Raw genomic sequence first — 25,005 nt, forward strand, 5'->3', positions numbered from 1 at the left:
AGGAGGAGAGAGAGAGAGAGTTGGCTGCTGGGGAAATCTCAGAAACAGTGCACTGTCTCTTTAAGAAAGGCACTCAGCCACTCACCATTCAGGCCTCAGCAGCTCTGAGTCCTCCTGAGCCAGGCTGTCCCCTCTGTCCTGCTCTGTGGAAATGGGGTACAGGGGCGGGGGGTGAGGGGGACCCCCTGACATCAGCACCCTGCTCTCCCACCCCCTGCCCCACTCTGCACAGCCAGCAGAAAGGTCCCAGGAGCAGCTGCAGGATGGAGCAAGGTGGGAGGATGGGCACCTGAACATAAGCTGCCAGCTGTGTGCACTCTGCTAATCATCTGGGCGGTACTTGAATCTCTCCTGCGCAGCCGCCCAAGCACGCAGCTTACAGAGAACACAGATCAAGACCTAGCAGGAGGAAAGCTAGCAGGAGTCTCTGCCAGCTGCCTGGGAGTTTGGACATGACTGCCCTCTTACGGTGTGGTACCCTCCGTGCTGAGGGTGAATGCTTCCTTCTGTCCCTGTGCGATGCGGATGTCAATCCTGCTCCTTTCACAGTTTCAGAGCAGTGGTAGCTTTCAGTACTGTCAGGACTAGCCCATGCTCCCGGCGAGCTCTGGACACATCTGTCCTGGGGCCCAGAGCCTCACTCGGCGCTGAGGGGAGAGAACCAGTCCTTTTCTTAGAAGACTCATGGGGCAATTTGTTCTTCTTTTTCTGACTGTGTTTATTGTTATCCTTATCATGCCTCCATTTAATCAAGTTGTTGGCCTTGCTGGAGGAGTCTGAGCTAGAGAGTGCCAGCTTTGGAGAGATGCCACTTGGAGGCTCAGGCTGGTGAGATGAGGAGCGGAGTGGTCCAGGATCAGATTGGGGTCTCAGAGAGAGCTCAATTAAATGTCTGTTGAACCTGAACTCCTGAGACTGCCTAGTACAAGGGGCTAAGGAGCAGCAGATATCACATTTCAGAGGAATGTCTGATTCCCCAAGGTCATACAGGCAGCTCTCATGAGTGTCACTAACTGGGAAGACCAGAGGACAGCACAAACAGGATTTGAAGCCTGGAATCTTGGGCATACTAGGTTCCTCCCTGAAAGTGAAGGAACAAGGCAGGAAATCCCCCCAAACTCCAAACTATCTGTCTAGACCAACTAAAGCAAACTATCTACGAAAAACTATTTAAGTCTGAGTGGGACCACTGGAAAGGCTACGGACAAACTGGGTTCTGTCCCAGACAGCAAACAGTAAACTGGTGAGGTGATTGGTCCATGCTGCTCCTTATACCCTCAGCTTAGACCAGCTTAGAATAGGGTGCCGGCATGGACCAACAGACATTGCTTTTGAAGAATCTTCTGGTCTCATGGAGAGCATGCGTACCCGCAGCATGTAGGCATAGGGACCAGTACTCTAACAAAATCTGATCTTTCAGTCCTCTGTCAGTTTCAAAAAGTAAAAAATAAACAAACAAACAAAACAAAACATTTGGTACAATACAAAACAAATCCTTTTGCTTTCAAGCTTTTTTAATTTTTATAAAATTGGAGGAAATTTTGATATGAAAAATTGTTTTGGCTTGAAAAATCAAACATTTTATTTCAAAAGTGTTGAAATGTTTGGCAAATTCAGCAGAATTCATGAAATGCTTCAGCTGACCCGAATCTCCATTTTTTGTCAGAAAGCTTAGCTAAAAAAAATTTGCCCAGCTCTACACAGCAGATTTGGGCTGAAACCCCACCTCTGCCACAGATTTCCTGTGTGACTTTGGACATGTTACTTAATCTTTCAATTCCTCTTTGTGTCTCCATTACTCATCTGTAATATTTCCTTTCTCTCTCCTTTCTCTGTTTTGTCTATTTAGATTGACAGCTCTGTGGGCAGGGAATGACTCTTGCTATGAATGGGAACAGCAACAAGCACGGTTGGGACCCACTGGTGTTATTGTCAGATAATTAATAAAATAAATAATAGTACAAAGAATGAGAGAATATAGTGAATTTTGGTTTTGTCATTTCTGTTAAACATTGAGGCAGAAATATACTGGTTAATAAGTTTTGCTATAAATGAAAGTCAATTATTGAGGAAAAAGAATTAAAGACATTTTGAAAAAAAAATTACCATGAAATTTAAGAATTGACTCTAGAATTAAAATGTAATGGGAGATTGGCATATATTTGTGAAGTTTTTGGGTGATATTACAAAGCAGCTGTCTATGCAATTATTAATATTTGCAACATTTTTCAACCTCACAACCAAAATTTGACCAAGAAAAAAATCTTATTCATCTTACATTAAAATAGTGGTCACCTATTTTCTGTTTTGATACTCACCATTACATGATCTTGTTTCCAAAGCCTGTTCTGGACAGAGGTGTTGGTTCTCTAATTCCTGAATGATCACTGCCCGGGATCGGACTTGTATCCCTCCAAAGCCAAGATCTTCTCCATTAACACAGGTCAGCTGACAAAGGCTCCATTCTGACCACTCTTTCAAGTAACAATCACCTGTCCAACAACAATGATGTAACAAAGCTGAAGAGGTGATACAAGTGGAGTTCTCAATACTACCTGTAAAGACCATAGAAAGTTCTGATCCAAATAATACCTTTTAACTCTGCCTCATTAATAAGTAAAGAACATTTCTCCTTTTAGACCCATACTTACCTTCATCCTGTGAAAATATAGGAGACAGAACACCAGCTTATTTTAATTTCTGTACAAAAGAAATGATTCTTCAAGGACATTGAAGTGTTACAAAACCCTATTTATGCCAAAACATTCGAAGCAACTGTAGCATTTCCATAGAATTACTAAGTTGCTCTCATTTTCAGTCTCTGACAAAAACTGCATTAGATGTTTGGCCTTTCACAAGTGGAAAGACACTCTATGCTGTGCTCCAACCTAATTTTCTACATTATCTTCATGATAAACTTTACTTTCTACAAGCTTAGAAGAAGCCAATGTATATATAGCCAGTTGGAAAGTAAAGGTTAATACTTGCTCATTCTGCTCCACTTGTAGTAAACAGGCCATTATTATTTAAATGTATTAGGGAAGTAGACTGGAAAAAAGCTCTTACTGTGGGGAACATTTCTTGTCAGAAATGAGATTGGCACAGGTGATTTAAAATATCTTCTCTAGGTTCTATGATGGTAGGAACCTACACTGTATTATCTTATGGTTCAAGACTAAGGAATAAAATCACACTAACAAACATTAATTCTCACAACAGCCTTGCGAATATTTTAAGGAAGTCTGAAGCATGGTGTAAAGACGGTTTTGGTAATATTGCTGTGTAAAAGATGTCTAGAAAATTAAAACACAAAAAGACTTATAAATTAGCCTCTTTAGCTTTAATTATTTCAGCAAAAAAAAAAAAAAACCAAACCAAAAAAACATTAAAAATTCATGTTACCTTACATTATGCTGACAACAAATATAATAAGCACCATGTTGACCAGATGCCTAATTAATGAAGGAATTTTATTTGCTGACATTAAGAAATCGTGTAAAGAAATGAATTATTGAAGAACTGATGTATGTATAATAGGAGAGCAGGAAGTGATTGTTGGAAAACTTAGTTAGAGTGTATCATTAGCACATCCCCACTGGGTAGTTATTGTCCTTGGCTAAATGTGAGGTTGCTCAAACAAAAGTCATTGTTCAGCAAAATGTAAAGGCTGAGCAATGAACAGCTGTTTCTTAAATTTAACTAACAAAATCAATCAATTACAAAATGGAGTATCTTATATCACTTTAGTCTTCTGATTTTCTATTAGAAAGCAGAACTGTGTGTTGCCAGTTCACAATTTGTTAATTAAAATATTTATTAAATTTGGGGAAACCATAGCTGTGACTACGCTGTATTGACATTAGCAAGACTTGTAGTAAGACTAGTGATGTCCTTGGTCAGAATCTCTCTCTTTCACATTACTGAGTGGAGTGCTCTATATCAGTGGTTCTCAAGCTTTCCAGACTACTGTGCCCCTTTCAGGAGTCTGATTTGCTTTGCGTACTACAGGTTTCACCTCACTAAAGAACTCAGGCTTTGGCTTCAGCCCTACGCAGGAGGGCTTGGGCCCCAGCTTTCTGCCTTGGGCCCCAGAGAGTCTAATGCCGGTCCTGGTGACCCCATTAAAATGAACTTGCCCACAGTTTGAGAACTGCAGATATAGTATATAGATCAGTATAAACGAGTCATTGTCTGTATGAAATTTTAGTTTGCACTGACTTTGCTAGTGCTTTTTATGTAGCCTGTTGTAAAACTAGGCAAATAGTTGATGTACCCCCTGAAAGACCTCTGCATACCCCCCAGAGCTACACATACCCCTGGTTGAGAACCATTGCTCTACATCAGCTGTCTGCTTGCTCTCATTCAAGTGAATGGGACTTTTGCTCATGGTTTCAAACTCACAGTTTTGAAGTGGTGCATTGTTCTTTGGGATAGAAAGTGCTATGTCAATGATTAGCTAACTGCACTTGTAGATGAGTGCAAAATGTAGACACATCTCTTATAACTCAAATAGCTCAACAAATTTCTAGAAAATTGCACCTTTGGACTGTTGCTAAGACACATTAAATTTTAGTCCAAAAGGAATGGGTTTGAAAGAGTTGTGAAGGAAGGAAAATACAGGCTTGGTATGGAATGGCTAGTTGTGATGAGACTTGCTTTGGCAGAGAAAATAGGAAATCCATATTTGAAATTTCTTGGGAACAGAAGGAGCTAATCAATACTTCCAATAATACAGCACTAATTACTTTATTAACAACAGCTACCCCTCCCCCCCTTTGGATCTTACAGACAGGTTTTTAATTTTCAGCAAAACCTTTGCAGCTCATCTTTAACAGCTGTTATGGTCTCCTCGTCTTAATCCTTCTTAGTATGAGGCTCACAGACCTGACAAACCACAAGAGTGCCTTTAGATATGGTCTGTTGGGTCAATGTGAGTGTCATGCATTTGTTGCTAGTGGAGGGGCTAAGAATGATATTTTCTAAGAAAAATATTCCTTGGCCCCCAGTGTGACCTTATTTAAACCAGCAGTAAATCTCCTTGGTCTATTTCCTCAATTTCATTAAAAACAAACAAAAGTATTAGACCCTGATTCAGTTTAATAAAAAAAGCTGTTCACATGCTTAAAAAGAACATTTAAACACCAAACCCTCTATTTTTTTTGGACAGTCTATTATTTAAATATCCATGAAATGGATTCTTCTCATATTCAAATTAACACTTTGTTTCTTGTGTGGCAAAGTAACATTTATGATTTTTATGCCAATTGTTCAAAAGTAAAATTCCTAGTGGGGTAGTCTATGCCAAACATTATTTTTAAAACATTTGTAAATGCATGTATTCCTTTCCCTAGTAACCGTTTTATTAGTATCACAAAGTACGGTCACTTTTGTGAAACTACTGATGAAAAGTAATTCCTTCCATTCAATAGGTGAATGTGGTGAAGACTTCACAGCCTGTGGCTAATCATCTTTTTTCTTTGTACTGAAGGCCATCTCAGGTTGACCAATCTTGAAATGCAACATATATCTTAACAAGTTTGTTACCTGGACAAGGAAGGGTGCAGGTTTCCTCAAGTACCATCTTCTTATTGCCATCAACAACAGGCTCAATTTCTCCACAGAATTCCTCATCTACTATTTTGCCAACATCTTCAGTGGATCCATCATAGACCACACATGAAATGTTCCTGACTCTTGTCCCCTCTCCACATTGAGCATCCTGGAAAGGGAGAGGATGCACAAATGATGGAGAGAAAAAAAAAGGCTTCAATGGCTAAGTCAAAGCTGATCTTACTTTCTGATTATCGTTACTTTATTTTATGCTGATGGATTGAAAAATAAAACCAATTTAGGTCCTGTAGCATTCAATGCTTCAGACCAGGAAGGACACCTAGTCACTTCTATATGGAAGCACAGTGGATGTCATTAAAAGAATAATCAATATTTGCCCAATTATTTCAATTGAAATAACAACAACAATTAATAATAAATAATAATTATTATTATTTAAAGCAGCAGTCCCCTACAAGGAATAACCTCCAGCAGAATGACTTATTCACACACAACAAAATGAAATTAACCAGCCAGTAAATCAAAACAAGATAAAAATACATCTCATTGAGACAAAATGCACCTGTATTCCCACCCTACACAGTACTGTAGTATGCTTTGTACAAGGTATGCCTTGTGTGGTATCATCTGAAAACTCATAACTTGCTGAGCAGTAATGTCATGGCATAATGCATGAAGCATCTTTATGTATAAAGTTATACATTTCCCCTGTATGATGTTAAAATACATATTCAGACTCACATAGCATCAAAGTGGTCAAACAGACCTGTCTTGAACAAAGGAGTGTATGCTTGTGTTAATTTGCATTTAAGCAGTAAACAGAGTCCTCAAGCAGAAAGGGGGATGGGAAAATATACAGCTCACAGGGGTGAAAAAGCCCAGCAGGGAACATCCTTCCTCCAGCAGACTGCCTGTCTCCTGGTTCTCAGCTGGAAATGGTTTTCAAAGAGGGACTAAAGAACAATAAAAAGAAGAGGCAAACACCCCATGACTCCCCCCACCTCATTCTCTGTACCTGAGACAACAAAGGAAACAGCTGTCACACTCTGAGGGAGGGATCCTGACCTGAACAGTTTGATCAGTAATGCTGCTAGAAGCATGTGGTGAGAAACTTTGCTTGAATCTAATACAGTTTGTTAAGTTAGGCACTAGAAAGCATTTTATCTTTATTCTTCTTGTAGCCATTTCTGACTTCTATGCCTCATTACTTGTACTCACTTAAAATCTCTCCCTTTCTAATTAATAAACTTGTTTTATTATTTTATGTAATCCAATGTGTTTAATTTAAACTGTCTGGGTAAATCTATTTGAGATAACAGACTAGTGTATATTATTCCCTTAAAGGGATATTGGACTCCGTATATTTGGACTGTGCAGGAGAGGGCTGGGCAGCACAAGACACACATTTCTGGAAAAAAAACTAACTGCGACTGAGAGCATGTTGGTGTCATCCTGCAGTATAAGAGCCAAGTATACATGTTAAAAGCCAAGCGTAATCCAAGTGTGGCTGGAAGGTTGCACTTACACAGACACACTGGGTGTGGCCTGCATGCTGGAAGGCTGTTTGTGAGTGGCCCAGGTGGGAGCTATTTCAGCAAGACATTGTAAGACACCCAAGGTTGCAAGGCAGGGGTGACAGAGGCCCCCACTTCTGCTCTGGATTGTACCCCGGCATGTCAAACTCACCCACAACCCCCCCCCCCATCAGTGCCCTCCCCAACTCCCAGCAAGAAGACAACAATCATTCAAACTATTTCAGGGGAGCAAGTGCCAGAGCCATAGTGCTTTCAGAGACAATGCTCTGCTGGTTCCCTTTTTAGCTAAAATCTGAGCATTTATACTGACTAAAATTGTGGCAGTATCAAAAGTGAGAACCCTTTCTGGACAGAACACTCTCAGATAGGCTGCTGTTAAACCATTTAAGTTACCACAGAGTTATATCTCAGATACCAGAGTTTTACTCTATACTTAGAATAGGAATAACTAGTAAAAACTGTGGTACTGGTTGGCATATATGGAGTCCAATGGCAACCACTTTATTATGTTCCTGAACTGAAAGATTTGACTAAAATGACTAAAACATTTTGTACGTTATATATGTGCATATCACAAATATCCCTGGATGCACTGAACAGAATAATCGCAGATCTCCATTGCAGCTTTTACCTCCACTTTGCATTCAGCCCAATGGCCATACTGCCATCGATAACAAGGTTTTACCGGGCAGGGTTTGAATTGCTCTATCTGAGATGGACAAGGTCTCCCATCACCCTGGAAAGGCTGATTTACTGTCCTTCTTCGTATCATCTTTCCTTTAAAAGAGAGAGAGGGAGAGAGAGAAAAAGAGAAAGCAACTTTGAGGTGGTCATATATATTGCCTCATCAAGATGGTTCTGTTTCAGTCTGTGATAAGCTTTATGTTAGCAATATTCTTACCTAATACAGTGGACTGCACAGCAGACCTGCTGTGACCTGTTTGATATGTGGATTGTAAATTCTCTAAGATATGTACTTTCTTTTTTCTTATTTGTGTGTACTGTGCTTAGCACAATGAGATCCTTGATGAGAGAATCAAGTTGCTACTATAATATAAATAAATAAATAATGCTTTTCTAGTTGAGACGCCTGGGGAAAAAACAGGTGCCCTTTCCTGATCTGGTATTTTGTTCTTGGCATCCCTGTTGAGAGATGAACTTTTGGTTCCCCACTGTTCTGGAGTTGTGCTGCTAGGAGGGAATGATATGGTATCTAATCCACAAAATTTTCCTTGTATTAAATTTAGAAACGTATCAGATTCACAAGATGCTGGTTGTCTAAATTCAGAAAGCAGAGGGAGCTTGCCACTTATCTTCTTTGTCTCCCTGCGCTTTATTATAATGGAGAATTTTCAAGGGACAGAGGATATTTCACCCAGACTTAAAGAAAATTAAAATATAATAGGTTTAACAGACATTAATCTTCTGTTCAACTGTGGGTGACATGCTACCCTGGCCTGTTTGAGGACTAGATTCTATTTCAAGCAGTTATATAATGGAACGAAGAAGAGATTTTGTATTTAGTCATCCTTTGGGGTGATTCTGTTTCTTTCCTCTTAGGTGAATATCAGACTATTAGATTTTATTTCTGAGACAGATGATACAGTGAAGCCACAAGAACTTTTTTATGTGCAATGTAGTGCTGGGTAGTAGCCCCGCTATAGACAGGGATTTCCAAAGAGTTCCATTAAACCCACATTTCTGTGGGGTTTTAACTTCAATGCGAATAAATACATGCACTGAGCCAAAATGCGTCGGACTGTAAAAACAAGTAAATAACAACCAAGCAAAAAGAGCACAACGTTCAAATTAAGTATCCAATATATTCAGATTTATAATGTGCTGCAATGCATTACACTGACTTACCTCCATAACCTCACAGTATTAAATGGGCCACCCCCTTTCACCTATCTATTTTTAATTACATTTGTTACTATGAATTTGGAATTAAGTACCCTTAACTATTGAGGGACAAATCCTGCTCTCAGAGTAACTGGACTATGCTATGAACTGTAGCAAACCTCCCCTTCCAGGCCACAAAGTGAGAACAGAGCTGCATAACTAAGTTTCTTTGGAAAATGCCAATTCGTCAGAATGAAATGCTTAGTCAAATCTAGTACAAATTAAATGAAACTAGGGCTGTCGAGCATTTAAAAAAATTAATTGCAATTAATCATGAGATTAATCACACTGTTAAACAATAATAGAATGCCATTTATTTAAATATTTTTGGATGTTTTCTACATTTTCAAATATATTAATTTCAGCTACAACCCAGAATACAAAGCGTACAGTGCTCACTTTACATTTATTTTTGATTACTAATATTTGCACTCTAAAAAACAAAATAAATTGTATTATTCAATTCACCTAATACAAGTACTGTAGTGCAATATCTTTATCATGAAAGTTGAACTTACAAGTGTAGAATTATGTACAAAAATAACTGCATTCAAAAATAAAACAATGTAAAATTTTAGAGACTACAAGTTCACTCAGTCCTACTTCTTGCTCAGCCAATCGCTCAGACAAGCAAGTTTGTTTACATTTGCAGGAGATAATGCTGTCCACTTCTTGTCTACAATGTCACCCAAAAGTGAGGACAGGCATTTGCATTGCACTGTTATAGCCAGCGTTGCAAGATGTGCTAAAGATTCATATGTTCCTTCATGCTTCAACCACCATTCCAGAGGACATGCACCCATGCTGATGATGGGTCTGCTCCATAACGATCCAAAGCTGTGCAGACTGACGCATGTTCATTTTCATCATCTCAGGCAGATGTCACCAAGAGAAGGTTGTTTTTCTTTTTTTGGTGATTCGGGTTCTGTAGTTTCCAGATCAGAGTGTGCTCTTTTAAGACTTCTGAAAACATGCTCCACACCTCATCTCTCAGATTTTGGAAGGCACTTCAGATTCTTAAACCTTGGGTTGAGTGCTGTAGCTATCTTTAGAAATCTCACACTGGTACCTTCTTTGTGTTTTGCCAAATCTGCAGTGAAAGTGTTCTTTAAACGAACAACATGTTCTGGGTTATCATCCGAGACTACTATAACATGAAATTTAAGGCAGAATGTGGGTAAAACAGAACAGAAGACATACGATTCTCTCCCAGGGAATTGAGTCACAAATTTAACTAACACATTCTTTTTTAACGCGCATCATCAGCATGGAAGCATGTCCTCTGAAATGGTGGCCAAAGCATGAAGGGGCATATGAATGTTTAGGATACCTGGCACGTAAATACCTTGCAATGCCAGCTACAAAATTGCCATGTAAACACCTGTTCTCACTTTCAGGTGACATTTAGAGAAGAAGCAGGCAGCATTCTCTCCCGTAATTGTAAACAAACTTGTTTGTATTACCAATTGGCTGAACAAGAAGTAGGCCTGAGTGGACTTATAGGTTCTAATGTTTTACATTGTTTTGTTTTTGAGTGCAGTTATGTAACAAAAAAACCCTTTACATTTGTAAGGTGCACTTACAATGCACGATAAAGAGATTACACTCCAGTACTTGTATGAGGTGAACTGAAAAATACTATTTATTTTATCATTTTTATGCTGCAAATATTTGTAATAAAAATAATAATATAAAGTGAGCACTGTACACTTTGTATTCTGTGCTCTAACTGAAATGAATATATTTGAAAATGTAGAAAAACATCTAAAATATTTAATACATTTCCATTGGTATTCTATTGTTTAACAGTGCGATTAAAACTGCAATTAAACGCGATTAATTTTTTAAATTTTGATTAATTTTTTTGAGTTAATCACATGAGTTAACTGCGATTAATCAACAGCCCTAGATGAAACTTTTGTCAAACCCTGCTTTCCCCCTAGCTCTAGGGGATATTGAGACAGCATGAGGGTGCTCTGCCTCCCCGTCTCTCCCTAGCTCCAGGGGATGGGCAGGATATCTCTAGCTCCTGGCCCTGGCTGAAGGGGGCAGGGTGGGGATTGTTGTGAGGTGGAGTAGCTGGACTCTGCCTCTCTGGTAGCTGGGCTGCAATCCTCTTGCCAACTTGTCAATTAACAAGTGTTTTCCCTGAAGACAGCTGGGAAGTTGATAAATTGCACTTCAGCTCTTCCAAAATGTAACTTGTCTTTTAAATCCCTTTCTGTGAAAATGTTTGGGCTTTGATATTTTGTCCCACTTCAGGACAAAACTTTATCTCAATAACTCAACAATTTTTGCAGAAAGGGAGCCCCTGTTTTGGCCTTTCTACTCCTGTGTTCACTGTAAGTAGGTGGGAAAAGGTTGGTCAAGTGGATCTTCATAGTTTTGCATCGATAGCTCCTGCAGTTGGAGCACCACAGAGAAAAGAAAGTGAACTCTGACCTCAGGGTAACGAGTTGAAAACCCAGCACAGGATGCAATCGCTATGTGCAAAACCATTCCAAAAGCCTCCCGGCCTACATTAGCATGGATGGAAGAAAAGCTAATCAGCCTGCTATGTTCCAGGCTTTGTTACTATATGGAAACCTACCTAAAACTGATATTATTTTAATACAGAATGAGTTTTTTTTCCCCTGTCCAAATCAACTTCCTGTCTGTTAGCAACAGCAAATAGACATATTTAGGAACTTCAAGATTCATAAAAAACAATGAAACGCCAAGAGATATTTTTAAATAATATTGCTATTTTTAATATATTTGGGGGGTTTAGTTACCTGCCTACATATACACACAGTGTGTATTTTTACATTTAAAGCTAGGTGTGTGACTCCCAGCTTGAGGAGAAATACTCATAAAGTTAGCATACTAAAAAAATATGCTGTAGCTACAGCAAGATGTGTGGCAGGGGGATAGCTGCCCTGAATATGTACCAATGGTCTGACAGGTAAGTACTCAGGATAGCGAGGCCCTCTTGCCACTCATGTTGCCATGACTACACTCTATTTTTAGTGCACTAGCTTGATCAGAGCTAGCATGGGTATGTCTTCTGGAGCTGAGAATCTCTAACCCTAACGCTCCCACCCCCCAGCTCCAAGTGTAGACATATCCCATGTTTAATAGCAAAACACTGAAATTCCCCTAGGTACTTGTGACCAAATTTTCAGCAGAGCTCAGCAACCAATAGCTCCAACTCAGAACAATGGGAGGTTCTGGGTACTCAGTGCTTTTTAAAATGTGGCCACTCCATTTAGGAGTCTACATGGGAGCTGAGCTCTTGAAAATCTGGCCCCAGTTGTGGCTGCTGAGCACTTTTGAAAATCTGATCTCCATCTCTAACTCATTCTGTTTATGTCTAAGTAATTAAAAACTCTCCAAGAACTTCTACTGTGAATCCTACAATTTGTATGTGAAGGGCTCAGACACTGTGGTGATGAGCACAATAGAAATGCCTTCAAATAATTAAATACCACAGTAGCAAATTATTAACTATGTTATTGGGAATTTTTTTAATAACGTTAATTGTATGCTTTTTCTATTTACATTATAAGCTCTTTGGGGCACAGATCATCTTTTAGTTATATATGTGTACAGTGCCTAGGACAATGGGGTTCTGATTCCTGACTGGGGCATCTAGGTGCTACTTCAATACAGATAAATAATGACAACAATAATTATTTCCCCCTAGTAATAACATACCACTAATCTACATACTGCAAGATTCAGCAATGAATGGAAGAAGAATAGTTTCAACCTAATCCCCTAGGGTTTTTTTAAATCTTTTTTTTTCTTTTAATACTGGCGATTTGCATTTCAAATATGCAAAGAAATAACTAATTTAGGTGTTAACATTTGTCCTCATTTTCCCAAATTTGTTTCTATAACTATGGACTACATATTAAAATAAATTTGCAGGGATGTAGAGAGGTAGGGGTCTCCTCCCTCTACCCTTACCGGGGAGAACAGAAATATCCAAAATGAATATCTGCCCAAGATTGATTTATATCATTAGCCTATTGCTTTTCAAGGCCTCTCCCTTGCTTTTTGCTCAAATAAATGGGCCTATGATGCAATTTATATGGGATAAAAAAAGGCAACACTTGTCACATAAGATCCTTAAAACATCCTGGGCAACTATGTGGTTGCCAGATTTGTATCTACATTATCTAGCCTTCCAAATTTGGCCTGTTGTAAGGAGGTTTCTTTCCAGTAGCTCTGCATACACACCAACCTGGCTTGAGATTGAAGAAAGTTTAGCTATGCTCCTTGCTTCCCTCTCTCTTCTTTTATATATTTTAAGAGGCTACCCATACCCTTAAGGAAAAATCCAATCTTTGTATCTGTGAGGCATCCTGCAACACGTTAAGATGATTACAGCACCCGATCTTCCTAATTCTCCTCTTGTACCACTATGGGATAACCTGGATCAAGGCCAACTCCCACGCTTGAGACAATTTGGATAGAAAAAGGATTAACAAAAATTAATGATATAATACAAGATGATAGACTGTACTCCTTAGATTATGTATGTAACAAATATCAGCTACCGCTGTCTCACAGTTCCTTCTTTCAGCAGCTATGCTCAAGGATTCATGCAAGGATAGGGGACAATTGGTCTGTTTCAACTCTCTCACTTCTAGAAGAACATGTTAAGAAACATGGAAACAAAACCTTGTAGGAATTATTTATAGGTGGCTTAATGTTTGCATTACCCTCTCAATCTCAGTCTCAAAACAAACAAACAAACAAACAAAGGAAAGAATTTAGCCTTACTATCAGAACAGAAACCTGAGAGGATATCTGGCTTAATGTGAAAGATACTTCAAGTTCTTTAATATCTTTTTCTGGAAGAATTGCAAGGATAAACAAGTACTATTGGACTCCAGAATGTTCGTTTAAGGCTTGATTGGTAACCCACAGTTAATGCTGGAGATGCAAACGGCTATATGACAACCTTTCACACGTTTGTCAAAAATGGACGTGTTCAGGAATGCCAGGGTCAGTGCTTTCTCAAAAACTTTTAAGTGTCGCTATCTTTCTTTCTACAAGCTTATATATTTTAGGAGTGCTAGAGGAGTTAGTATTACCAGTTAACATTAAGAAATGGATGCAGTAACTATTTTAGAGGCCAAAAGAGATCATTTTAGAAAATGTAAATCTGCAATTCCTCCTTCACACATACAGATTGGCTTAGTGAGGTCTCTACTACTCCATTAATGGAAAAAATGACTCTGTTTAATAGAAACTATGGAAAAAATATGAGCATGTCTGGTCTCACTATTGCATACTTTTGCCATTTAGTATATATTAGTCCCTAATACTCATAGGTTATGTTCTCACTTATTTATCTATTTAGTCACATTAATAATTGATGCCCTGCATGACCTCTTTGGGTTCAGGTTTGTTTGTTTTTGTTTTGTTCTCCAGGTTTTGCAAATAATGGACACTCTATTTTGTTATTTATATGCTATTTCCATCATGTGCATGTATGTATATGTGATTTGTTTCATTATGTGTTTATAGTCTATATAAAGTTAAAATATTAGCCATTTGAAAGCAAAAGCTCCTATTTTCTGTTTATAAAAAAGAGGAAGGGTGTGATGACTGTTATTATGGTGGGTTAAACTTTCAAGAGCCATGTGTTATGATTTAGCTTTTCTTATCTCAATAATATTAATGAGAGTTGTAAGGCTAAATCTCCCATTGCTGGGACATCTATGACTCATATGTCCAGTATGGTCAATCTCCTCTGGCAAAGTCAAGTATCATTTGTCAGATCTCATATCTATTTATTGAGTCAGAAATTTTTTTCAGTGTGGGCCAAATCCTTTTCATTTTAACCTCAATATAGCTCAATGAAACCTACTATTTGCCTGAGAAAGGTAAGCCAGATTTAGGCCCCCCGTCTTCTCTCTCTAATCAACTACTCTTCAAATTCCTGTGTTGGATTTGAAAAAAAAAATGCTCAGCCACAAAGATATTCCAAGAACAATGACTAACCTGTAAGGCCACATGTTTGAGAACACTCAGACCATGGAGACCAGTCAGAAAGCTGACAGTTCACAGGACATTCCACCACACAGGAGGTATTCATCTGCCACGTCTTCTCCAAGCCAAGCTAAAAGAGGAGACACAATTGTCAGCATGTGACATGTGGTCTGTCCCACTAGTCTAGCCTATACTACTGAGAACAGGGTGAATTTGAACTAATCACATTGGATTAAATATTTAATAATTATTAAAGAGAAAGAAAAATCCAGAATATATTGGCCTCACTGGGGCCCTGTAATTTTAATTAATAGATTTGCCAAAATTAAAAAGAATAAGGAAGCCGTATTATTGAGCTACTACATAGACAGACAGAATTTAGGGGATAATACACATCCTACAAAGCTCCAACATTAATGAAAGGGACAGGTCCAGCATAGGGAGCAGATGTGGAATCTGATAGGAAATCGTATGAATATCAAACAGGTCTGCAACTTCCAGCTGTGACAAGTTCTTTCCTTTATTGGCACTATGCAGTGGACTGAATTTTATCTATGGCTTTCAGGTCCAGATCCACAAAGATATTTAGGAGCCTAACTTTCATTTAAATCAATGGAAGTTAAGAGCCTAAATACCTTTGAGGATCTGAAGCTATATGATTAAAAAACATACAGAATCTCTCTCTTTCTAAGATACCTAGACAATGTTAAAACACATTAGAATAATGACTGCAAAGGACAAGAACATAAACCCAGTAATTAGACTTTAAATGGAAATAAAAACACTCTTTCCCACTCAAACCTAGCACAGACCAGCATTTAGGCCCATTAATGAGCACTCTATAAATATACTGCACATACGATAGCTTTCTGACCCTGACATACTGGCAGGATTAGACTTACATTTGCAGTGTCATTTACTGAGACAAATGAGGTAGGAGACCTTTTATGGATCAACCAATGAATTCCTAGTTTTTCTCTGTTGTACAGTGTAACCTTGATTATCTGAAGCTCTCAGGGGACACCTGAAACCCTTTTGATAATCAAGGGTTGGATAATCAGGAAACCAGCCAATAGGCTTTGAAGTCTGCTCTCAGGGTCAGCTCTTCTGAGCACAGATTTCAAAGCCCACTGAGCCGATTCCATGCAATTACAGAGAACTGGCTGGCTTCCCCAAGGCTGGTCTGCTCAACAGGACTTCAGCAGCTGGAGAAAGAGAAGTCCCAGAGGGAAGCAAAGGGTGAACAGGAGAGAGTCACAGCCCACATTACAGAGTGCTGGCTGGCTTCCCCACGCCTGGTGTGCTGAAATGCTGCAGAGCCAGCTCTGGGGAAGCCAAATAGATCACTGTAAGCAGGACTCCAACTCTCTCTTATTTATCCATTGTTCCTCTCCCTTTTCTCTGGTATAAGAAGTCTCTCTGAGCTTCCAGGCCTTGGAAACCGTGGCTGACTAAGCATTTGGAAAAATATATAAACTTCCTTCATCTGGAAATTGAAATGGACACAGCTTTGTGTTGGATAACAGGTGGTTTCTGATTAGTGATTTTCAGATACTGAAGTTGTACTGAACATGTAAAAGTTAAGCATTCTGTATTCTTGGCTGTACCTGGCAGGGGGCAGCAGCCTGCCAGACAAACTTCCTGCAAGTATATCTAACTCAAGAAGAGATCTTTGTCTACCCTCAGCTGGAGATTTATCATGTAAGGCTGACCAACAGAGTGTGTACTAATCAGGGCCGGCTCCACAGTTTTTGCCGCCCCAAGCGTCTGGGGGGAGGAACCACGATCGTGATCAGCGGCACTTCGGCAGCAGCTCTTCCGCACCGCTTTCTTCTTTGGCACTTCGGCGGCAGGTCCTTCCCTCCGAGAGGGAACGAGGGACCCTCCACTGAATTTCTGCCAAAGAGCCGGACATGCCGCCCCCTTGCATGGGCTGCCCCAAGCACCTGTTTGCTGCGCTGGTGCCTGGAACCGGCCCTGGTACTAATAAAGTAGTGAAGCTTGCTGTACGATGCAGACAAAATGCTTATTTCCAAATTCTCCTGATCTGTAAACGCAAGTAAATGAGTAACAATAAATTCACAGGTATTTGCAGGGGGTCAGGTGGGGGCGGCATCCTAAATTAGGTGATTTGAATTTTAAAGAGCCCAAGTAAAAGGCAGGAAGAGTTCTGTGATGTGCTAATTTTACAAAAGGCAGCAACCAAGTGATCCCCTATTAATGTTCCCTGAGAGTTTACACAGAAATATATTACTTGGAAAAAAGCCCTGGAAATTGATTTATCCTGGCAGTAATCAGGATGATTGGATAACTTCTTTAGCCGACTGACTGAAACTAATGTCAAATCATATAGACCACATTAGGACAGTCACCACTGGTATAGCATCAGAATGGAATTTTAGAATTTTACTGGGCTTAAGCTTGCATCTGGGTATAATGATGATAGCTCTGCAGAGTGTAAGGTACAGTTTTATTGTTCTCTTGGATAATGTAATGTAGCTATAACATTTTGGCTGATGATATCGCTACTTATTAAGAATTCAGATTAGGGGTGGCTATTCTGATCTCTGTTCTCTGCATCTACCGTAAGAAAAAACAATGACAGTTACCAATTTTGATGTATCTGTAAATAAACATAGAATGAGTTTTGTATAACTAATGAATCTGTAATATTATTTAGACACAGAAGTCTGTCTGTTTGTAATGCACAACGACACCGCACATACGTAAAAGGAATGAGATTAAAAAGGGTTTACTACAATGCACGTAGTACATATTATAAAAATATAAAGAGAATACTTTTAGTCAGATTAGCAAAAAGTGCATAGTACATAGAAAAGTTTGTCATGTCTTAAATCCCACTTCTGATGACTTGGAAGTTCAGAGTTCACTTTCACTCCCCGGAATGAAAGGTGTTTTAAGATTCCAACAGCCTGGCTTTCTTGCTAATCAGGTAAACAGGTCTTACTCTACAGTTATTGGATTAGTCTCTGACCTTGCTGTGCCACTTCTTACATCCATAAAACGTAACAAATAGAAGGGCTTGAATGGTAAGACTGTTAGTGGATCAAGGCTTTGTATCTGCAGACTACGTGAATACTCTCTGTGGTCTCGAATTAAAAAACTAATGGATCATTGTATGCTGTCCCCCCAAAGTAGGACTATATTGCTGCAGTCACTGGTAAATGGTGGTGTGGCTGCCAGGACTTCTGGCCTTGAGGGGCTAGCCAGCCAGAAGTTTTTGAAATGGTTGTTCCGCTGCCTCCATTGTCCTCACTGTCTAACCAGCCAAATACCCACCCCTTAATTATGGAAAAGCTGCTCAAGGCTTCTGCAATGAGATCTCCATTTACAAATTAACAATAATTTGCCCTGTATACTGCCCAAATTCACAGTTTGTAGAGACATAATATATATAATATATATGGGATGAACTACTACAGCTTTACAGAGAAAAAACCCATTGTTTCATGAAAGGCATTCATTCTGTTGACATGTCCACGTGTACAGACCATAACTTAAACAATGTCTCATTATATAATACTCAATACAGTAATCTCCTAAAAATAGCTTGAGCACCAAATTCTGTCTTCTAATGCACAAGACAGCTCCCATTAACTTCAGTGGAGTTTGCTGGCAGGGATCCAAGGGCTGATTTTTTGCCCTGAGACTTTCGAAACGTAAATGGTCATATTAATAGGCCTGATCATACTCTCAAGATCCATGTGTAGAGGAAAACTTGTGTGCTCAGAAAAGAGGACATGTTAGTGCAGCATCCTTTGCTCAGAACATGTGGGTTCAGGATTCCACATGGGTATTGAGTGAGTTGGGAAAGGAGTGGGTAGATCAGGAGGGACACAAATAGCACCAGTTTGGCAGAATTTCTCTCAAATATAACACTGCCCAGTATGTATTATCTTTTTATAGCTCCCTCCACCACTGGCAACCTTCCCTTCCTTAAAGAGGAGTCCTGAGAAGCAGCTGCCAGCAAGGGAAGTCCATTGGAGAGCGGGGAAGGGATGCTGATCAAACTGAGCTATTGTGGAGGGCACATGGTCTCTGTGCATGTGATTCTAGTCTCCTACTTTCCAGGTGATTTAATGTCTGTTCTGTTAGGGGGTTGAGGCAATCTCAGCCAGTTTCCATTGGCACAACTAGAGAGATTTCTCTGTAATGCAAACTTTGGTGTATTCTTCTCCATAGTCCTTCATGGTATGATCTGCACATCATCAATCATGAATAGATACAGTCTCCTTTAACCAGACCCGTGACATAACCCAAGCAATAGTATTATCTGCCTTGAGCAGTCATTTAAAAACAGATTCATAAAACAGTTACATAAAATTAAGGCGATCCATCTGCTGAATATTACTCCCACTGAACATGCTTATGTAAGAAGCTCCATTTGCTTGTTAATTCAGCAATTTTTTCACACAGCTTGGATGTTTCTCATCTTACACAGCTGGGTACAAGAAGCTAGCACTCAGCCTGGCTGCAGAATGGCACATGACACACATTTAGCAACACACCGAATAAATGATTGATATCGGCAGCTGTCCAAGGTACTACACAGAAATCACATCAAATTGGAATGATTTGCATTCTGATTAAGATCTATTACCTTTATTCAACATGATTGATTATTGTTCCCAAATCATTTCCTTCAGCACATAATAATCAGCACCCTTTTGTGGGTGCACACATAAGCTACCAGAGGAAATTTTATGAAGAAATCACAGGTGATGACACAGCCTCATTTCAAGGGGCACTTAACAGTTCATGAATAATGTTGAGAAACATCTGTCGGCGATGGGTTACATGCAGCGCAGGTCAGCTAGCTCAGCATGAATTAAAGCTTGTAGGAAGAGTTTTCTCACAAAAGGAAAAGATCCCCCCACTCACCACTTCACAATACTTCAGGTCAACTGATTTGCCATCACTGCGAACACAATCTAGCATTCTTGTTTTGATGCCATTACCACAGACTGCTTTCTCGCTGAGCTGACACGTACTCCAGTCTGGAAATAAAGGAGACCATCAGGACAGGATGCCAATGAAACTGATTTCTGATGAAGTTTTGATTACTTGAATAATACATTTAATTCAAACGGCCTAAAAATAACCCTAAGAATCAATTCAAAAGCTCATGAAACCCATTAGCTAGACATATTGGAAATAACCATAGTTAGGTATCCAGTGACAGGATGTATTTCTGAAAAGTCAAATATTGTGTTTATCTGGATTTTTGGGGGCAAGTCACACACACACACACACACACACACGTACATATATGCTTTGATGATTCAGAGAAAATGCTCTTGAGAAACTGTGTAATTTGAGAATCATATGACTTCGATACCCAGGCTATCGAAGTCATATGATTCTCAAATTACACAGTTTCTCAAGAGCATTTTCTCTGAATCATCAAAGCGTTTCACTCTATTTTCACTACAGACTGTACAGATCACATTAGATAACACAAGAAAGCAGAAAGACCTATATTTTGAGTACAATGGATGCCTGTATAGGCATTTTATTTCTTCATACACACAACCCCCCTTCACTATTAACACAGTTTCACTATAAAAGGAGAGGGCCGAACTAACAAGAGAAACACCTTGGATATGGTGGCAGACAGGGGGTTATAGTTAATTGCAGGGAGGGGTAGGGGCTTCTGCAAGGCGATAACTTAAACTCTAGGGGGAAGCAGCTGTAGCATAGCCAACCCAACTCTTCTTTACTATCTGCTAAGAGCAACTTTAGCAAGACTGAGTGAAAGGGGTTCCTCTAGCGTACTTCTCTTGGATCAGAAATAAAGGACCATGAGCCCTGGTTTAAAGCCAGGTGCTAATTGGGCAAACTTGACTTGCACATTAATTTTTAGTTGTATGTAGAACTAAATTGTGAAAATAGGTTGAGCTCTTATATTTTTACAGCCTGTTATTAGATTGTAAGAACACAAATACCTGTCACATTGTAATCATAGTGGTAACAGTTTTTGTTCAGACTGCAAGGTTCTGTCTCAGTGGAAGCAGGACAATCCTTTCCTTCATCGGGTTGTCTTAGGTGCTCCGCTGACCTTTCACGTACATTACTTCCATTGCAGGGCTTGAAAAGGAAAACAGAAACAATTGTTTTTGATATATTCAGTCACTCCACCTACAAACATAACAGCCTTGTAAGCATCCTTTTTACAAAATGCTAATGTAAAACAATGACATTGTACTTTGCCTAGAAGGGACTCTTTCCTTGTTACTTTATGGGAGGATTTAGTCTGCTATTTTATCATGGTAGTAATGCCTAGGAATTAATAATACCTAACTACCTCGGTAATGCCTTAATAATTCCCTATCTAGTTCACATTTCATTGATACTGCCTTAAAGCAACTGAGCATCTGAACTTCCAGATTATGAGCTGCCTCTCCAAAATCTGCAGTGCACCGACTCAGATGCTGAGGAAAAACCCCTATTTCTTCAAGCTTCTGAAATTAAGAACCCCATTTTTAGTTTCACTTTCTCACCTGAGACTCCAGACAGCCAAAGAACACAGGGCCGATGGAGTAAGCTATCTTTAATTTCATCTAAGACTTTTATCTGCTCTTTACAGATGATAATTCTCTCACTAAAGAACACCCAGGCCAAGTCTACACTATAAAATTGCATTGGTATAACTACGTCACTCTGGGGTGTGTAAACTCCACATCTCTGAGTGACATAATTATAACGATCTAACTCACTGTGCAGACAGCACTACATCGATGGAAGGCTTCTCCCATTGACATAACTACCCGCCTCTCGCAGAGGTGGAGTACCTACGCCAATGGGAGAAGCCCTCCTGTCAGCGAAGGCAGCATCTTCACTGAAGCGTTACAGCAGCACAGCTGCAGAGTTTGAGTGTAGACCTGCCCCTACTGGTGTTTTTACAGAGCGCTATAAAGCCAGATTGAACAGGATCTAAGAAATGTGGGGTCTTCAGATATTACCAAAGCAGACTCATCTGAAATTAACCTTCCCTAAAAATGGAGGGCAATAGCTCATGAAAGTATCAGCCTTAAGAGGTGATTTCTTGAACAACTGCTTTTAATGAAGAAATGCTGACACACTGCCCTCTTGATGGGATTGTTGTCAATCTGCTGTTGCCAATAATGCAGTTGATAGGAACTTATAATCATTTGTATGTGTGTCTATTGTTAAGTGTAGCATCTCTGCATAGTAACTTGAGGCTTACTTTCTTTAAATAAAATAGTCTTGAAACCTTTAATGTCAAGTTGTTAACGTGTTTCTTACCAAGGAACATCTAGACCACTGGCCCCATTCAGACATAACGCAGTCTTCAGGGCATGGCAATGTGCATCTTCTAGCACCAAGAGGCATCTCTTCAGGGTCACACAGGTAGTCCTCAACAGTGTCAGAAGGACCATCCACTGTGTTTTGCATGCATCTGGGAAAATATAAGGCTATACTTAAAACATATTTGCCATGGATTTCCTACATCCACTACATTAACATAACATGACATTTTATCAGTTTGACCACAAGCAATATACAAATAGAAAAAACTAGAACATTTTTGATGTAACCCAAATAATGAACTATAAAATACCAATGAGAATTTGAAAAAGTCAAAATATCCCCAGTTTTTTTCTGCTGCAGACAGCAGTGCAGTATATCGGTTGAAGCTCAGGGCTAGGGGTGAGAAGCTCCTGAGTTCTAATCTTGCACAGCCACTGCCGTACCGAGTGAATGTGCGCAGATTCTCTGCATCATTTTACCCATCAGTAAATTGGAATTGCACAACTTCTTATGTCTGAGAGTTATGAAGATAATTCTGTTAATACTTATAAATCTCCTTCAAAATTCTAAGCCATTTGGAATTGTTTCTTCAGTTACATGCCTCTTTTTTTTACTGATCTCTTCAAAGCCTTTTGCTTTGCTTACATTAGCATCCAGAGGCCCCATCAAGATGGGAGTTCAACTGTTCTCAGTGCTTTACAGCCAAAATGGAACACAATCCTTGTTCCAAAGAATTTTCAATCTAAATAGGTCTACTCTTCCCAGCCCTTACAGCTCCTGCCAGGATAGGGGACATGGCAAGGGTCAATTAACATAGCCTGGAGTTGATTCACAAAACAGTAGGGGGAAGAGCCCATATGACCATTAAACCAGGGCTGGCCTTACCATGAGGCAAACTGAAGCAGCTGTGTCAGGTGCCAGACTGTGTGTGGGGGGGGGGGGGGGGAGAGAAGGGAAGGGCGGAAGGTGCCACTAGGACCCAGAGTGTAAAAAATTGTGTCTGCTGCTGCTGCATTCTCTCTGCTCTAGATGGACAGAGATGGTGAAGTGCTGTGCTGGAGGAAGGAGGGCACAAGAGACATAACAGGCAGGCAGGAGAAAAGGTGAAGGGGAATAACAGAAAGCAGCAGGAGATGCAGGGAGAGAGAGAGGAGGAGCCTCTTATGTACCTCTCTAGCACCCCCAGGAGCATGGACTGATTAACACAAACTTCTCAGGGAGCTTCCTGTTTCCTGCTGCTTCCCTGAACCCACTTGAGGAGAACAGGCAGTCAACTGAAGTAGTGAAAGCCAGTTAGGCCCTTAAGACGCTGATATCTTCCCTCACTCAGGCCCTGCTACCAGCCTGCTTATTTGTCCCCTTCAACTGAGTGTTGAGAGCCACTATAGGTGGCACAGAACAGCAGTCATGAGTGAAAGAAGAAAATGCCCCTCTGGGGCAGCATTCAGAAAAAGCAAGCAAGCAAAGGAAGCTTTTCTATCTAAGCAGGAAGACGCTCTCCTGAGACACATAGATACAAATACTCATGGTGAGCCTTCCGGCACCAGTGAGGATGTGAGTGGTGAGGAGATGCCTGATCTTCCAGTTAGTCAGAGTGCAGGTGACCTGGCAGCTAGTGCAGCAGCCATATCTCCATCTCAAATGGATGTAACCATGCACATTCCCGAAGAAAAGTGTAGATCAGAGAAGTGTGCGGTGGAGGCACAGGGAACAGCTGCTGCTGAGTTTAGTTCCTTAAGTCTAGATGCTACAGGACTGTGGACCCACTTGAGCAGCAGCCTGAGGGACTTCCTTGTACTGCATGGGCCACAGCAAGTGAAAAACTTCATGTTTCCCAAAGACAATAAAAATAGAAGTTTCCATCCAACACATTACTGGCATGAAATCCCCAATGGTGACAAAGTGGAGAGGCCATGGCTTATGTACTCAAAAACCCAGAATGCTGCATACTGTTTTTGTTGCAAATTCTTCCAGTCTAATGTTCCAGCCACATTTGGGTTCTACAGGAACAAAGGACTGGAAAAATCTGGCTAGAAATCTGGCATGCCATGAGAAGGCAGCAAATCACCAGAGAGCATTCCATAGGTGGAAAGAGCTTGAGATGAGACTAAAGTTAAAGGCCACCATCGATGATCAGTGTAAAGAAAAGATTGCATCAGAGTCTCTTTACTGGCAAAGTGTTCTGAAAAGGCTCATTGCCATTGTGAGAATGCTTGCTACCCAAACCTAGCTCTGTGTGGCACTTCAGATCAGCTGTATATGCCAAACAATGGAAACTTTCCTTAAAATTGTGGAGCTGAGGGCTGAGTTTGATGCTGTACTCCAGGAGCATCTAAGAAGAGTCACCACCCAAGAAATGTACACACACCACTACCTTGGAAAAACAATTCAAAATGAGATCATACAGTTACTGGCAACAAAAGTCAAACAGAAGATTGTGGCAGATCTGAAGTCAGCAAGATATTTATCTGTTATTCTGGATTGCACACCTGACATCATCCATATGGAAAAAATGACTTTAATGGAGCATTTTGTAACAACAACAGAACCTAGTGAAAATGTCCCTGCAATGGTGACTGTCAGAGTTTTTTCTAGAATTTCTTGACACTGATGATACTACAGGAGCTGGTATGACAAATTTGCTTCTTAAAAAGCTAGAAGATACGGGAATTGCGAGAGCTGACATGAGAGGTCAGGGCTATGATAATGGTGCCAACAT

The 25,005-nt window shown here is 40.0% G+C and overlaps 1 protein-coding gene across 16 annotated transcripts in view; it reads right to left on the minus strand.

The window, feature by feature from the left end:
* THSD7A (thrombospondin type 1 domain containing 7A) overlaps positions 1–25,005 on the minus strand; it is a 556,843-nt gene that overhangs the window by 21,947 nt on the left and 509,891 nt on the right. For all 16 annotated transcript variants that reach the window (XM_039524530.1, XM_039524529.1, XM_039524540.1 and 13 more), the window contains 7 exons: positions 22,281–22,434; positions 20,960–21,101; positions 19,896–20,011; positions 15,006–15,123; positions 7,738–7,883; positions 5,545–5,719; positions 2,319–2,492 (listed from right to left, as the gene is read on the minus strand). In XM_039524530.1, the coding sequence (XP_039380464.1) occupies positions 2,319–2,492; positions 5,545–5,719; positions 7,738–7,883; positions 15,006–15,123; positions 19,896–20,011; positions 20,960–21,101; positions 22,281–22,434 (1,025 nt within the window). The remainder of the gene's footprint in view (positions 1–2,318; positions 2,493–5,544; positions 5,720–7,737; positions 7,884–15,005; positions 15,124–19,895; positions 20,012–20,959; positions 21,102–22,280; positions 22,435–25,005) is intronic.

The sequence above is a fragment of the Mauremys reevesii genome, linkage group 2 (assembly GCF_016161935.1).
Source record: "Mauremys reevesii isolate NIE-2019 linkage group 2, ASM1616193v1, whole genome shotgun sequence".
In the NCBI taxonomy this organism is placed as follows: domain Eukaryota; kingdom Metazoa; phylum Chordata; order Testudines; family Geoemydidae; genus Mauremys; species Mauremys reevesii.